This window comes from Miniopterus natalensis, chromosome 6 (assembly GCF_054644295.1).
Source record: "Miniopterus natalensis isolate mMinNat1 chromosome 6, mMinNat1.hap1, whole genome shotgun sequence".
NCBI classification, from domain to species: Eukaryota; Metazoa; Chordata; class Mammalia; order Chiroptera; family Miniopteridae; genus Miniopterus; species Miniopterus natalensis.
The window spans coordinates 26,342,233-26,360,075 of NC_142086.1; the positions used below are offsets into that span (position 1 = coordinate 26,342,233).

The 17,843-nt window shown below is 41.0% G+C and overlaps 1 protein-coding gene across 1 annotated transcript in view; it reads left to right on the forward strand.

Annotated features, from left to right (window-relative positions):
* Positions 1 to 17,843, forward strand: part of EPHA6 (EPH receptor A6) — a 771,763-nt gene that overhangs the window by 728,158 nt on the left and 25,762 nt on the right. The window contains exon 15 of the mRNA XM_087818112.1: positions 7,042 to 7,191. Within this exon, the coding sequence (XP_087674238.1) occupies positions 7,042 to 7,191 (150 nt within the window). The remainder of the gene's footprint in view (positions 1 to 7,041; positions 7,192 to 17,843) is intronic.

Below are 17,843 nucleotides of genomic sequence, written 5' to 3' on the forward strand. Positions count from 1 at the left end.
GGAGGAAGCAGGTGAAAGGATTCAGATTCTAATTCTCAAGGCTTTGAATAGCACTATAAGCTCTGTTTTGTTGCAGGAACAAAAAATTAGCATTCACAGAGCTGTTTATACATTTACAGAGTGCATAAAAATGTAGTATAGTTTAGGTAGATAGTGTAAGGCGAGGAGACTGAGAAAGTCTTTTCGTAGTTAAGATTTTTTTTTAGAGAGTGGAAGACAAAGCGAGTTAGCAATTCCTGTTCGTTTGAAGTCATTTCTCCTCTGTCCCTACTCTTCACGAAAAATATGATCTAAGTAAATTTCAAAAGTAGACAATTGTTTCATAATCAGAACAGGAGGTTGGGTTAAAGTTAGGGTGGGGGGGTGATAGCCACTTTCTAAAGGAGCCAGAAGGATAATGGAAGTAGGTCAAGTGTGTCTAATGAAAGACTTGGTGAGATAGAGTGGAGTGCTGGTACTCTGGGGAGCCCACGCCCTGTCTAAAGGCATTTAGATCCACTAAAAAAAAAAAAAAAAAGCCACAAAAATCCTAATTTCAGGCATATTTCAGCCCAAGGGCAAACAGTTGGTAAGCTCTGGATTTATAAAATCAAAACCCTGAGACCTTAGCGAGCACCCAAAGGTCCTTGGCATAGGGAATGAAAGACTGGAACAGAAACAACGGATAGAAAGTCTTCGTCCTATAGAAAATAATATGTTTGTGGCCTAAAACAATGCTTTTTATCATAGATTTATACAGTGCTCACCATGCTATAAAAACTGGTTATTAGAGCCAATGACATATTTTTAAAATACTATGCCAAAAAAGGTTCTTATGCTTACATCAAGAGTGCCTCAGTGTGATATCTGTGAATCCCATGATACTGATGCAAAATCTTGCATGCCTGTGTGTGTGTGTGTGTGTGTGTACATGTGCACTTTTGAGGGGAGGAGGTTTGTCACTTATCCAGTGTGTCACAACCCCATAAAGAGTAACACTCGGGAAACAGCAAGAAACCCAGAGAGAATCATTATTAGGCAGATCCAGCTGTAGGCAGAAATCGGGCTGCCAACATTCAACCATAGATAATGTTCTCTGATGACAGAATCCTACCGATGAAAGACTAAGACAAATGAGATACACCTTCAGTCTTGGAAGGGCACTGGTAGGACAATGGCAGGAATGGGAGCATGGGTCCAAAGCCACTAGACCAGGACACACAGATTTCCTCAAACTGGACAAGGTATGACCTAAGTTATAAGAGCTGAGTCAGAGCTTGTCCATCAGCAGAACTGATTTGGTGCCAGCCAGAGTGTCTTACATAAAAATCATGTACAGGACGATGGTTGAGCATTGTCCTGTGCGCTAAAAGTTTGCCAGTTCAGTTACTGGTCAGGGCACTTATCTGGGCTGCAGGTTCAATCCCCAGTTGGGGTGCATGCAGAAGCCAACAGATCAATGTTTCTCGCTTGCATTGATGCCTCTCTGCCTCTCTCTTTCTCTCTCTCTCTCTCTCTGTGTCTCTCTCTTTCTCCTTCCCCATCTTTAAGCATGTCCTTGGGTGAGGATTTTTTTTTTTTAAAAAAGAGTTGATTTGGTGCCTCTGGCTCTTAAAAGCCCTTGTTTGAGAAGATCACCGCTGAGCCTGGGCACTGTAAGGGGTGGGCTCAGTGACTCCAGATGAGGGAACTGGGACACTGGGCTGGGCTGGAAGCCAAGCAGATCCCCCCAAAAGATGAATTTTAAGTACATTAACTTAAGGAAACATTTCTTAGTACCTACCATATACTGGCAGCTAAGAGGTGCTTCATGTGGACTATCTCGTTTAATCCACTCAATAAATGTTACTTAGAAGCCAAAATGTGAGAAGCTTTCTGGACTACCAATGAATTTATTCCATCAGGGTCCTCAGTCTTTCTTCAAAGAAGAACAAATATTATCCTCATATTTCAGAAAAGGGTAAAACTTGGCCAAGATCAGTTAACCTCAATGAACAAGAGAGTACACGCCCTCAGAGACCTGATGGGGATGTAAAAGGCTTACACAATAGAATGTAGTTATGCATTATAATATAATAATTTATTGAATTGGGAATACAAACTAAAAAGAAATACTCAGAGATGGTCTTCTTTCTCAAGCTCAGTAATTCTCAAGAAAGTGAAAAATATCCTCTTAGAGTTATCTGTGATCGTTCTGTGATTTGCTGTGACTTCCCAGACACCATACTGAATTAAGACTGAAGATGCCACAATGCTGATTCCCCTACCAGTGCTTCCAAAACTGGACTACCTCTGCCACAGATAATCCTACTGATAATAAATTATAATGTAAAGTAACCTTTCATGAAACACATTAACTCTTGTTTGTTGGGCATCAGTACGTCTCCATAAATTGAGTTTTCCAAATAACCAATAGTTGCATGTTAAGAGTTAAAAAACAAAAAGTCAGTGTCCTTGTCCCATACCTTTCCAATATGTTTCATATTGTTCATTCTGTTGCCTTCTTTTTAAAAGGCAATTGAGTGCTTTTCACTCTTCCTTACCACTTAGAATGATCGCTGTGACCATTAACGACCGGCCTGGATGTAAATAAAACAAGAGCGTGCTTGACTCCTTTACTGTCTGTCATCAGGCTGTCTAGTCACACAGTCTTTGTACCAACTCATACAGCCTCTCTCCTTACGGTTTCATGGGAGCTGAGATATTGTAGGAAAATATTAAAACATTATAGTTTAGCATTTTATGATCATTAATCCAAATCCCCTCATTTTGCAGGTCTGAAATATAAGACTCAGAGTTAAGACTTGCCCAAATTCACACAATGAGTTATCGTCAAGTTGTAGCTCTTCTCAGAATATACAGTTCATAAAGAAAAATATTATTTAGTCAAAATTATAATTAGAAATTGCTCAAATTAATCTTTAATCATAGTGTGTGTGTTTTCTGTACTGTAATTCTTATAATCATTGACATTTGGGTACCACAGAGATAAACTGGGGAAATTTTTTTTAAAAAGGACAGTCTGCAGGTACATTGTTTATCCAAACCCATTGCCTTTAAGATAACCATCAACTCCAGTGAATGAGAAATGAAGAGAGATTCCTTTGTGTGTTCTTGTTTCTCCATGGAATTTTCTGTCTGGTTCCAGCATTAAGCCTCTGTAACCTTACTATATTTCAGTTGATTGTGTCGTCTGTTAAAGATTAGAGGATTAGATTCTAAAACACAGATGTTAGTTACCTAGACCTATAATATAACTCCACTCCTGGGGCACAGGGTTTACAGGTGTACAAGGCTCCTGGTTCCCTCGTCAGCACTTTTCCTGCTACAGCCTCATTACCTACTTACTAGACAACGGCCCTCAGTATGAGAAACAGGAAAAAGGTTTGCTAACAGCTCTTTCAGTGGGGATCCAGTTTGCTAACTTCCTGTTCCTCCTTCATATCCTAAGTAATTAAGCTCACCGTATAGGGGAGGTATTTAATAAATGAGAAGGCTTTTGATCAGCATCTTTGGTAACCTTTATTTTTCTCATAAGCATATGGTAAAGCGAGCTGTAATGTTCCGATGATCGTGATTTCAGATCTGAAGTACTGTTTGTTCATTCCTGAAACCTGAAACAAACAGCTGGCGGTTAATGCCTTGAGAAGAAAGTACCTTTGTGCATTACCTCTGTCTATGATTCAAGATCATGGGCCAGAATAGGCAGAGGAGATTAGGCCACAAGTCCATGCAGGCAATTAAAAAAAGAAGGCTTCTGCGCTTCTAAAGTGAGGAAGTGGATAGAGATCATGCAGTAATCTTAGTGACCGCTTCCCTTCTGGCTCATCTTGCACTTAGACATAAACCGTATCCAGTATGTATCTTCCCATTAGAAAAAGACCTGAACGCTTACCTCCATCCCACATACACTCGGAATTATGCCTGTTTATGCAAACTGTCAGATCCACGTGACCATGCTTTTTTGTTCATTAGAATTGTATCTCCAATATTAAAACTTCTGTGCCAATTTTTCATACTTCATTTTAAGATTTATTCTAGCTCACACTTTCCATTACAAGGCGACACTGGAATAGTATTTGGAATAAAGATGAACTGGCCATCTTCTTGCTGTGTCCTCACATGGCCTTTCCCTGAACCCGCACACCTCTGTTGTCTCTTTGTCTTCATCAGTCTTACTGGGTTAGGGCCCACGCTTATGCCCTCATTTAACTTTAATTACCTCTTCAAGGGCTCTATCTGTAAATACAGTCACGTTGGCGATTAGGGCTTCAACACACGGATTTTGAGGGTAGCAATGCTATTCATCAAACGTATCTTGCCCTTGAGGAAAAAAATAAAATCTTAAGAAGGAAAGTGATGAAGTTATCATTTATATGTCATATCAAGTTATATAAAATATAAACTTATATGTAAATAATTTATATGAGATGTCATTTGTAAGTGAATGCACATGAAATAACCTTTAACTCTGTTTTTTTAGCCTGTCCTAATGGAGCACACACAGATTTAGCAAAGGGTCAGCACAGCAGACTAGCAGTTCACACTCCCACGTATTGTTCTCCAGAACAGACAAAGAAAGATCCAGAGTCAGAAATGCCAGATGAGGCTGCTGCTCTTGCATCTGTTCTGAGGTCAAATCTACAGATTTGGCCTTTATTCTCTGGAAGTGTGGCTTCCACAAGCCTGAGACTGACTTAAGTGGCTTCAAAAGGCAAAGCCACAAACAGGACTGAGGCGCTTTAGTCACAAACATGCAATAAAACAAAGGCTGCCGTAGTACTGGTGTACAAATAAGCCTGAGTGCCCTTGTCCCCTCGTGAAGTACAGACCACACGAGTCTTTTCAGAACACTACCTATGTTCTGTTGGATCGTTGACAATGTTCCCATTTCTGAATTTTTTTTTAAACCTCACCCAAGGATATTTTTTCCATTGCTTTTCAGAGAGAGTGGAAGGGAGAGAGAGAAAAAAAATCAATGTGAGAGGGATACATCAATTGGTTGCCTCCTGCATGCGCCCGGAGCTGGGGATCGAGCCTGCAACCAAGGTACGTGCCCGTGGCGGAAATCGAACCCGGGACCCTTCAGTCTAACCACTAGGCAACCGGCTAGGGCCTGAATTTTTTTAGGCCCTGTGTTAGGATTGCCAGGTTTAGTAAATAAAAATAAAGGGCACCAAGTTAAATTTGAATTTCAGATTAACAGTGAATATTATTTAGTACAAATATGTTTCATGCAATATTTGGGACATACACAAAAAAGGCATATTTCATCATGGGACACACTTATAAAAATAGTATTTGTTATATATCTGAAATTCAAATTTAACTGTGGGTCTTATATTTTATCTGGCAACTCTACTTTGGGTTCAAGAATGAATCCTCCCCTTGCAAATCCCTTCCCCACCACCTCCCTCTTAAACTGCTATCACCAACTTGGTAAATTTAATTTCTTGGTCTTAATTTGGTGCTGCCCCAGAGGGAGCAGACCCTAGGTTTCAGACTCCCTTCTGTTACACTATGATATATGATTATGGATACTCAGTGTTAAAACATTAAAGTAAATTTGGCGCAACTTTTCTCCCATGCTGGAGTATTTACATCTTTATGTCAGTGTCCCATAATATTACTAGGATGCCATTACTAGAGAGTATTTGCTTAATAATGTGGAGAGGAATCTCTAAACTTCTAAATCTCTACACCCTGGGCTCAGTCCATTCACCTGTAAAATCCAGAGATTGAATTAAAGGTATTTTCCCCAAGTTTCCTACGAACAAGTCCTTGCTACAGTTCTTTAAAATGGAGGTTCTGTTAATGCTCTCATTTGCCTGGTGAAACCTAATTGTTCCTATTTCGGTTGAATCTCTTTTTCTCTTCAAGTAAGAAGTGTTTAGATTTACTAAATAAGTCGTGTTTAGATGACCCGATTAATGGCTTTCCCTTTAAAGATGTTAGATCTAAATGCCTCAAGGACCAAAGAATACCCCCTTTATTTCCTCCCACCCCCTAACCCTGACTATGCGCACAGAGGGCGATCAGAGGGAAGTGCTGGTGATGCTGGAGCTTCTTCGCGGTGGGTTCTGCCTGGAAATCCCTTGCTGGGCGGGGAGGCCGGCTCCGCAGCTTGAGGCCGGCCTGGGAGCCGCTCGCTGTTCTCTTCTGCCATCTAGTGGCATCAGGGCTGCCCTAGCCGCTCAACTTGCTGTTCAGAGCTGCAAAGATTTCAGAGATTGTAAATCAAACAATGAATTGTTTCATTCTTGTCGTTATAGTAAAAAAAAAAAAAAAAAGGGATTTATAGAGTGTTTCAAGAGATAAAATGTAATAAATGTTGATAAAAGTAAGTATAATACAGAAAGCCGACTTTAATACCTGAATAGTATAGACTAAATTCATGCAATTAAATCTCTTTAATATGTTCGGATGTTAACTTAAACGCTGAAGAACAAAAATATAAACTGGCCTAAAAGTGTTATAAGGAAAGATTTTCCTTCTCTGGTGATCTTGTGTAATGTTAAAGGATTTTTTTAATTTAAAATAAATGTAATCACAGCAGATGAAAATGAAAGAAAGGGAAAGGAAATTACATTCTGATAAACATTGAATTGGTAGAAAATGTCTCAGTTCTGTATTTAACCGCTTGTCTTCAATTAAGTTAGAACTTATTATTATTATTATTATTAATACATGCAATATAATGTTTAATGAATGTCGAATGGTACTTAGTTTTAATGTCCTATAATCTGGAACTTTCTTCAAATGGCATGATAGTGAGCTTAATTGTGTGGATCTAAAGTGAAAATAAATTTCTCTAATGAATGAAATAAAATATTTCTGAAGTGTGACTTATTTCCCATTAAAGCTATTTCCACTGAATAACTATTATAGGAAAAATATTTCTGAGATATTAGCATTATTCTGGTTTTCTTTTGACTTTTACTTAAAATGCCAACACTATCATGCAGTATTTAGGTCTTTCTAACAAAAGATATTTAATTGGAATGCCATTTCATTTTTAATACGCTTGCAAGCCAGCTGAGAAATCTCCAATTTGTTTTCCAGGGTGGGAAAATACCCATAAGGTGGACAGCCCCAGAAGCTATTGCCTACAGAAAATTCTCCTCGGCGAGTGACGCATGGAGCTACGGCATCGTCATGTGGGAGGTCATGTCCTACGGAGAGAGACCGTATTGGGAGATGTCTAACCAAGATGTAAGTGCCACCGATGGTTGAACTGCCATTTTTTTAGTGTAAACACATCAACATTGAGGGAGAAATACGCCTTTTGCCCTCACTCAAGTTAGGCCTGTGGCTGAGTTTAAAAAGCTAAGTAACTTCTCATTCTGAGCTGTACTTGGTGTCATAGGGTCCAGCTGACGGGCTTTCTCATGTGAGTACATGATCCGCATCCTAAATCTGGGACTTTCACGCCCATTGTTCTAATGTAGCATAACTGTGCTTATTCTGCATTAGACCTGCAAGTAACAGAAACAGAAAAAGAGTAATGTTTACCTTTTATTTCTTCCTTAGGGCAATTTAATGTGCCACTGTAAACAGCAAAGTAATTCAGACTATATATTGCTCAGTGGGAAAAGATTGAATGCTTCCAGGCAATCCATTATCAATATATGTCATCAGCTATGATTCTTTTAAGATATGTACATGACTTTCTGTGCATTCTGTTTTATCTATGAAAATTACCGTGGTGGTTAATACCATTACAGAACAGGATGGTTAACACATTTGACCTCATGACCTGTCCAGGATGATTGACAGCAGTCAGGAATACCCTGCCGATGCAAATAGGTGTGCGTCAGAACTGCAAATATATGTTAATCCCCTCCTTCCTTATCTCAGAACTCACGCTCAGGCCATTCGCTTCCTTCCTCAAAGTATCTAGTGGTTTCTGAGGCAATGGCAGTGGAGAATCACCTCTAATGAGATTCTAAGTGTTCAAAGGTGAAAACAAAGATAATGGAACTATAGAAAATCCCTAAACACACTCAGAGGACAACTACTGCCCCATCTCTTTCCTTTTTTCGAGCCAGTTGCTTGAGCAACCCCTCCACATCTCAGACCCCATTGTTCCATGCCAACTTCAAGTTGTCCGAGTATGTTAAGAACTTATTCAGGCCCTGGCCCGTGTGGCTCAGTTGGTTGGGTATCGTCCCATGCACCGAAAGGTTGCCCATTTGAGTCCCCGTCAGGGCACATGCCCTGGTTGTGGGCTCAATTCCAAGGAAAGGGCATGCAGGAAGCAACCGATCAATGCTTCTCTCTCATCAATGTTTCTATCTCTCTCTCCCTTTCCCTTCCTCTCTCTGAAATCGATAAAAACATTTAAAAAAGAAAAGAAAAAAGGGGATAGAGTGGCTTTCTATATAATATGCAGACAGAAAACACATTTTCAGAAGCTAATTTGTGATTTTAAATAATTATGGCATGGAAACTTAAGGTTTCCTTTTTAACTTTAAGAGAAAGACTTTCTTGAGGCCCTGGTCAGGAAGCCCAGTTAGTTAGAGCATTGTCCCAGTGCCAAGGTTGTGGGTTCAATCCCTGGTCAGGGCACATACAAGCAACTAATGAATGCATAAATGGGTAGGACAACAAATCAATGTCTGTTTTTTTCTTCTCTCTGTGTCTGTAAAAATCAATAAATAGCCCTGGCTCATGTGCTCAGCAGTTAGAGCATCGGCCCATGCACCAAAGGGTCAAGGGTTCAATTCCCAGTCAAGGGCACATACCTGGGTTGCATGTTCCCTGGCCCTTGGATCGGGTTCATGTGGGAAGCAACCAATTCATGTGTCTCACATCGATGTTTCTCCCTCCCTCCCCCTCTCTCTCTAAAAAAAATAATAATAATGGAAAAAATATCCTCAGGTGAAGATTAACAAAAAACAACAATCAATACATTAAAACAAAAAAAACTGAACTAAAAGACTTTCTTAAAAATCCTACACTTAAGACTTCTCAGATCTAATTGTTTGAAGTCACAGCAGAATGTCAAGGACCTATATAAAACGGAGAGTGTTTGTCCCTGATTGGTTACCACCTTTTAGCTTGTTGAATGAGTGGACAAAATGGAAACATCATGAAGTCTAGGACTCTCATAAGTTAAAAGGTTGTTGATGACATGATTTATCATTTGGAAAATCTTTATTCCTAACATTTAAAGTCACACTTCCTGAGACTGAGATAACTAACACCTTCTCTCTAACTATGCTTCAGAATATAAGGAGTGGGACGCGCATTGGTGAAGGAGTCATCTGAACTGCATCAAAATCCTAAACTGTCACTAACAACTCTGTCTCCTTGTGAGTAAAGAAAAGAGAGCTGGATTCAGTGCTTGCGAGAGTACATTTCCACTCAAAAAACTATGTTTCTAGAGTCATTTAAACTGAAGGCTTCATCTGCAGGACCTTTGGTGGCATCTCTGGATCTCAAGGTTCTATAACCTTCAGGTCTAAACTTGGCCTCCTTTGAAAGAACTGTTTCCCAGAGAGCTCCAAGTGCAGGGAGAAAAAAATCCAGACAGGGCCAGAGTATATCCTGTTAAACCAAGATGGGGAAGATTTGGGGAATCATGATATTCCTTACTGGGCCAGTTCCTCTCCAATAAATTATACTGTTTGGAAATATAAAAACACATTCCAAATCTACTTATTTAAAACTTTTTTTTTTTCTCTTTAAGAAGACAATGTTCTTAAAACTCTGGGCCATTTTCTTAAGTGCTCACTGGGTAAAAACCAAGTATTTCTTCACTGGTGCATCATTTTGATTTTAGAAAGACATTAGGCACCTCTAATCCATTTCCTAAACCCACTAAAAATATCCTAGAAGCTGTGCAAAAACAGTTTATGAGTACAAAGGACAAGTGGGCTTTAAAATGCCTTCTTTGTAAATGTTCCAAGGAGAACAAAAGATGGAGTAAAAATTATAACAGCAAAGGACTGTGAATGTGTTTCTCCTAAACAGAAACTGAAGGTATAATTAATTTCTTATAAAAACATTGCTGGTATGTATACATTTTCCAGCTTTGTGGTCATTTAATAAATAAAAAAATTTCCTCGAAAATTACCCTGTGGTAATAGCATATCGGTTATTGGTTTCCTCTGCTTGGAACTTTACTATTTGAATTATTTACAATGGGGACTGATTGCATCTCACAATATTGCCTCTTACTCTTGCCTTGGTAGCAGGCATGCATTGCGCTAGCGTAACTGGTATAGATTTGATTAAAAGGCTGCTATTGCCTGTGTACCAGTAGTCGGGCTTATAGAAAAACGGAGAAAAAGAAGGCCATTTTGAAAATTGCTTTGGTAGAATACATATTCAAATAAACGCAAAAACGCCCCCTGTAATATGGAAGTCGAAATAATGGGGATGGGCCTTTAGCAATTTACAGTGTCTTACACAGATCATTACACAAGGGCCACTCCATACTAGAGTCAGGACAATCTAATCAGAGACAAGAACTGGAAATGACTGGACCCTGTGTCACAAAATCAGGCTGCATTTCTAGGTAAGTGGATTCCACACCCCACCGTTCTTGACCAAAGCAGTGACCTGTGATTGAGAAAGGTTATAGAATTATGAGGACATTCAAAAAATGTGGCAAAGGGTTATTTTCTTCCTTCTTAAATTTTGGGGGGAAAAAGAGAATACATTCCGATAAGATCAAAAGTTTACTTCCAACCATATCACCAAAAAAAAAAAAAAAACCCTAAAACACTAATAAATGTTTTCCTCAGTGAAGGTTCTGAAAGCAAATTAAAGCAAAACTCATTATTATATAAAAGCTTTTGAAAGGTAAGGAGAAATAAAGCACAAAAATGTTGAGGCAGCGTCATGTCCCCAGACCCCAGTGAGCTGTCCCCTGCCAGCGCTCCCTTCTTGGGGAGCCGGCTCAGGAGCAGATGCTTGAGTGACATTCGGGCCTTCGGGCTTTCCAAGCGCTGCGAGGAGAATGGTGGGTTTGGTTTTGTTTTTTTAACGTCCTCGAGTCAGGGAAAAACAAGGCAAAGCCCAGGTCTTCAGTCTTGCGTGAGACGGCGAGTTCGAGCCCGGCCGCCTCCCTTAGGGGCGCTGGCTCCCCGCGGATGAGCCCTGCGGGATCGGGTGGGTTATTCCCTGCTGCGCGCCCTCCCGCTGCGCTGGCGTTTTCTTCTGTTAAGCACATTACACAGCATAAGTGTTGGAAGGTCTGCGGTGCCCTTGGTGTCATCTCTGGAGCTCGCGTAGCTCCTAGCATTAAAACGTACCCCCATACATAGTAAACAGCAATTATTTTGAACTTGGATGAAAATAACAAAATTTTCTCCTGTGATCCCTTAAAAAAAAGGGGGGGGAAATGCTAGAAAACAGCAAGACGTTGTAATACCTTCAATATGCCTGTGACGTGTTTCTGGTAATAGGCTAAATATGTTGATCATTAGAATTTGGTTTTAAGCGACTGGCTTAACTATTTTTAAGAAATTCAATAAATACCATACATTCTATAAACTTTTAACATCAAGACCCAAAATACTGCCGAAAAGATTTATAGTTTGGGGCTACAACAAACAACAGTGGGTCAATCTACATTCTTTTGCTAATAGGAAGCAATGACACTCCTCTTGTGACAGAATTAAAGATGCTTCGATCTCATTATGTAGAACTAATGTGGTGTGAGATGCCTTTGAAAACTGGGCTTCTATGGTGTAACTTAGAGGGTAAAGCATGTACTCTGGAGTAAGCAGGGGACGTGAACTTCAGTTCTGTCATTAACTAGCTAGTAACTGTAGGTAAGTTCCTTAAACTTCCTAGACAGCCTCAGTTCTTTCATGTAGTAATAATGCTAATAACAGTATCTATCTTAGAGAATTATATTGAAGATTAAATGAATTAATAATCTAAAATACTTGGCTCATAATAAGCAAGTTGTGATTATTACCACCGGTTAAACACGTCTGTGTACAAGGTGCGTTACATACACTATCTCTAATTCTTTCAAATCCTGCAATTGAGTATTTTGAATCCCATTATAGACAATATCTCAGAAAGCTTAAACCACTTGCCTAAACCTCTTCGCCAGTAAATTTCAGAGCTGGGATTTGAACCCAGATCTTTCTAGCTCTAAGCTAGTGACTCTTAACTGGGAGTAATTTTTGTACCCCATCCCCGACTGGGTAATACTTGGGTATAACTTTGGTTGTCACGACATGGGGGGAGCTGGTATCTAGTGGGTAGAGGCCAGAGTGCTGCTAAACATCCTACAATGCACAGGACAGCCCCCTACAACAAAGAATTATTCCACTCAGCACATCAATTCTTCTGAGGTTGAGAAACCCTCCTCGAAACCTATCATGATCTTTCCAATATACCTACTGCCTCACTAGAATATAGTGATGCACAAAGTTAATAATCTGGGGCCATGTAATACTGCAGTAAATAAAGGTGCTCTTGCAAACGATGTATACTGAAGAAGAACAGCATAGTATATCTCTAGCAGCACAACTGCTTTCCTTTGGGGACTTCCTCCCTCACTCCATATGATTTTGGGGAAATTGCCAATCGCAGAGCTCCCCCCACCTCTGAGGGCACAGGCTGGTACATGAACTCAGCTAGACGAATCATAATATCCATTTCCTGGCATGGATTTGGTTCAGGGTTGGGCAGGGCCCTAACAGAGCCAACCAGAATTCTCTGATATTGGTACATCAATTTTCACAGACAGAAGGTCTCGCTTTGCTGAGGTGGTTGAGCCGACTGCTGAGCTCTGGAGCGTAGAGAGGAATCAAGCACAAAGGCCTTTGCAGCGGGAGAAAATGAGGCCAGCGGGCCCAGAAAAGCACAGAAAAGCTGCCTGATCCCCGAGATGGAGCACTGCTAAACCGCCTTCCTAGCCTCGTGCATGGGAAACTTTTATATTTACTTAAGTTAGCTCGGGTTGAGTTTCTGTCATTTATAATCAAAAGAACCCCGAATAATATAGTATGCATGCTTTGGGGGCATATATTTTTTAAGATAGCGATGTATTCACACAATGTTGTTTGTCTCTACTTAAAAAAGGTAGAAGGCATGAGGTGTCCCCTTGAGGAGTGTACACTCTACTGGGCGGCGGGGGAAAGACTTATAAAAGCCAGAGCTTCGTGTCCTGGCCTACATACCGGGCCCCTTGAGAGTGAGGACGGGGTCTCCTAATTCCCCACCGACCCACATGCGCACCAGGCCCCGCCGCTGGCTGTGCTCAGTAGCCGCCGGATGGCTGCGTCGCCAGGCCCGCGAGGCCTGTCGTGGCCTAGGCCGGCGCATCCCTTTCTCTCATCTCCGTCCCATCCAATACCACTGACCTTTGGAAACATTATTCACTGAAACAGATTCTGCAGACTCAGAATTGTTCGCAGTAATAAAATATGCCACAGTCTGCAGAATGGAGGGATCCTTTCATCAAAACTATCTGAAATTTCCTAACCTCATTTAAAATCATAAAGCATGTTAACATTTCGTATTTAACTAAGCCCATAGCTCAGTTAAATTCACCAAACTGTAGTAAAAGTATAAAATATTCAAACAGAACATAGTTGAATTTTTATTGTCTAAAACATTACTTTCCTTATATCAAAATGCGCCTTGGTTGCAGAAAGTCAGACATAAAATTATACTTTGACCAAACAAATAAGAAATACAGGACATCTAGGGCATAACCAGTATTTGGAGAGGAGCAGCCGGAAAAGTTTTGATTAAGCTGTTCCTGCTTCCAAACAGAAATTCTGATTACAGGATCTTCACAGATATGCTGACTTCCAGTATGTTAAGCCAAACAGAATTTCACCTCTCTTTACTGCAGCATGAAAGATTTTAACTTACTACTTTCCTTTAGTCTTGTATTGTCGATCTTAAGACCTCAAGGGTTTGGCTCCTCGCCCACCATCCACCCTAGAACTTTTGTAATCCTCTGATTTTCAGAGTCTTGCTTGAATATATTTTGGTAACTGCTCAAAGACCATGAGTGGCCAGCTTAACCCCTACCTGGTCCTCGAACAACAACCAAGCTCTGGGTGGAGAGAGTTCAACCTTGTGCTGTGGGCATTGGCGACCCTGAATGAATGAGAATGAGCTTAATGTCGGGAGCCTATTCCTGGCTGCAGTAGCTTCTTCTGGTTCCAGATATAGTCTTTGTGGCCAAATGAGGGTTAGTAGACAGAATTGCTCTCTAAATGGTCATCTTGGCTACAGTTCATCAATATACATGGCCAGAATGGCTGGGTAAACTGTTGGGCAAGATCCAGGAAAGAAGGGGTAGACAACAGGGTTTGTACTATTCTAGGCAACAATTTAGATTGTGGTCTATGTTGAAAACCACACATTTGGACTTTTTCCCTCAGAGGCTTCTCTCCTTAAAAAAAAAAAATGTGTCTTATCTGGTATCTTCACTCCACCTGCTCTGCTCTATGGAAGTCCTATCTCATTCCTGACGCCTCCACAGGGACTCAGGAACGTCCTCTATTTCAGAAAAGAACAATCTGAATCATTCCTTTGCTGAGACAAGTATGCTAACTATTTCTGCAGATTATAAAATAATAAATAGTGTGTAATATCCCTGTTAAAAGGAATATTACGGATCAGCTAACCCAGTCCTTCTATTGTACTTACTGGTCATGAAACTCAGGCACTTTGAAGAGTTCAGTGACTTTCATGGTTGACTTACAGTCTCCATAATGATGGCTGTGGTCACTAAATTTGTAGTACAATGTACCCCAGGTGGTAAGAGTATAATCCGGGGGCAGGAAAATAATGGAACTTCTCTTTATGTTTATTTGTCTCAATCTATTATAAGAATGACTATTTATGAATGTCTAATAAGAATGACTAATTATGACTGTTATGATTATAAATGAATGTGTTTTATTATACATATGATATATTCAAAATCAAACCCCCAGCATTTCTTATCCTAGTTTCTTGCCCTTTCCTCCAAAGCACTGATTATCCTGTTACATACTATATCTTTTTATTACTTTGTTTACAGTCTGTCTCCCTCTCCCTAGAACGTAAGCTCCACAAGGGCAAGAAGTCACTGGTCCTACATGGGGAGCCACATGGACTGTAAACCAAACCACCATGAAAGAAGCAGCTATTTTCTCTTCTCTTCTCCTTTTTCTGGGAGTTCATTAGCACTGTCTTCCAATATCACTGTTAAATCCCTTACTATGCAATTCTAGGGAAATCATGTCGCTTCTCTATGCCTCACTTTCACAATCAACTTGTCCTGGGTTGGACTAGATAATCTTTATGGCCACCTCCAGGAGTAACATTTGTTTTCTGCTGTATCTCTAGTTCCTGAAGCACAGCAGGCACCCAGTGAATATATTTAAACGAATAAGTGATTGTATTAGTACAGTAGTTCTTGCACATAATATGCAAATAAATATACATGCATCAGCTGTGAATGCTCAAGAACTTTTTACTGGTAAGGGTATATTATAGTAAAGTTTGGAGCCTTCTGAGTTCTGCAATTTTTCGTTTTAAGTCTGTCGGGGAACTGGTTAAGACAAGGACTTAAATGGGGTGCCAATTCGGGAGGGTACTTGAAGTGAGGGCTCCCCTGTGCAGTGAGGACTTTACTCCTCTGAAGGAGCACTTCTTATTCTGGGGTGAGCCTGAACGGCCTGTTTTAGTCATGTCAAGGTACAACAAGCAGGCAAGCAGGAGCTGGGGTTAGAGTAGAGCAGGAGCTATGGTGACTGAATCCAGGGCTTCCATTACTTTGGATAACTGGTTGAGAGAAAAAAAACAAACACGAGTTCCTTCTGGGACTGAAGGGGCAAGTTTCTGCTTGAGATTCTGTTTTAAGAAGAGCTGGAAAGATAGGTATAAGCTGCCTCCAACAAGACCCAGTGGCAGGGAAGAGCAGTGAGTTCCTTTGATTAAAATTCCCTGAAGAATAGTGGATAGACTCTAGGCAAATGGCCTGGACCCAAAGTCTGAGTATTGGGAGTGGACAGAGGTCGCTGGCTGTAGCTCTCTCTGTACCAAGGGGCAGATGCTCTGCAGGGCCTGGCCACACAGGCTTTGTGTCTGGATGATGTGCTTTGGAGAGCAATGACCAAGTAGTGTGCCCAACTTCAAACCCCCTGCCGTGGAGGTTTCTGGACCTGGTGTTCTCCACAGTCAGCAGGCATCCCCAGGACCGAGCAGGGCTCAGCTTTGAAAGTAACACTCTGTGGCAGGGAGGAGCAATGGCCACGGTGAGCTAACCAAAACCCATGATAAATATTTAGAGAGGAGATATGTAACAGTCTTCTAAAAAAGCGATTCCCTGCACAGCCCAAGTAGTCCCTATCCAAGGTATTGCTCGGGGATGTTTCAGTGTCTTCCTGTTGACTGTCTCCTCCTTGTTGGCCTGGTTTAATAAAAGGCGCCCATTGCCTGCTTTGAGTCAGAAACTGCCAAGACAATTGGAAAACTCATCAGATTCAGCAAGAGCAGAACAGTCTGCTCTGTGCCCCAACTGAGCCTCATGTTGATTCTGAGCTGCTGAAAATTGCAGTGTCCATGACAAGGAGCCGGTCCGATCTACTTGGAATAACCAGCAGGTCTTAGATAATAACTTCTGACAGATCTAATTCCTTCCACCTAATCTAATTCCTGCGTGGAAATGATCGCTGCAGTCATTTTCACATTTTTTCACTTCATTTTAATTTTCTTCCTACATTTTTAAATAAGGGTATAACCTTGTTTAACTCTTCTCCAAAAGATGACAGCCTACAACTGTCATAAAACCAAACTGTTAAAAAATTCTCTCTAGTTAATTATCACCCCTTCGTATCCTAAAACAACAAACCTCAATTAGTCTTTTAGACAAAGCACCCGAATGCTCCCGGCTCCCTGTCAGTCCTTAATTAAGGAATCAGAAAATACCTACAAAGTAAAACTTCTCATGAAAGAAATGTTTACAAAGATAAATACTATATAGGTTTTCTGAAGCTCCTCTTAAAACATGACTTTTGTAAATCATATGTATTACCATTGGAGCCCTATCCTTTCACTTGACAAGGCATCATCCTAGAAGATGAGAAGAGATGAATAAAAGGAACAGTGGCTGCTTTGGGGGGCACTCGGCTCTCCCAGCTGAGGAACTGCAGTGTTTTCTGGTGGCCAGGCCAAAGGGGAAATGGGACGGTCGGAGGTGAAGACAGAGCCAGGGTCACGGTGAGCCACTGCAGAATTTCAGACATGAGAACACAATCACAGTTTCGCTTCAGTGGGCTTGCTTTGTGTACCTTGGGAGATGATTGGGGGAGGGAAAGGAGAGACAGGAAGACAAGTTAGGAGGCCAAGGCTATTGCAGTGATCAAAATGAGAAATAAATCATTCAGAGTGGAGCTTAAAAACAGAGCAGATTTACAACATATGGATACGGTAGAATCAGCATGACAAGTGAATTTTGAGCATCAAGGAAGGCAGACCCGATTAACTCCCTGAGCTTACTAGGAGGAAGAGTGCTACCTTTTGCAAAGGACAGAAATCCCAAGGGAGGGACAGGGTTAGTTTGGAACAAAATTAATCTAAGGCACCCGTATGATGACTTTATGAAGTGGTATGTCCTATAGCTGATAGATACGGACATCTGGAGAGGAAGCTGAGCTAGAGCTTCAGTGATGGAAGTCACAAGCAGATAGGTGAGAGTGGGAGCAGGCAGGGTAAGAGGGGGCCTAAGATCTGATTCTGGGGGAGTGGGTCAGGAACGTGGCTCAGGACTTGAACAGATGGTCTCTACTACGGCCATGATTCAGAGGCTGCCAACATGGTAATACCAGTCTGTTCTTCAGGGACTTGCTGGCTATGTGATATTAACCCAACCTGGTCATCAGCTTGAGCTT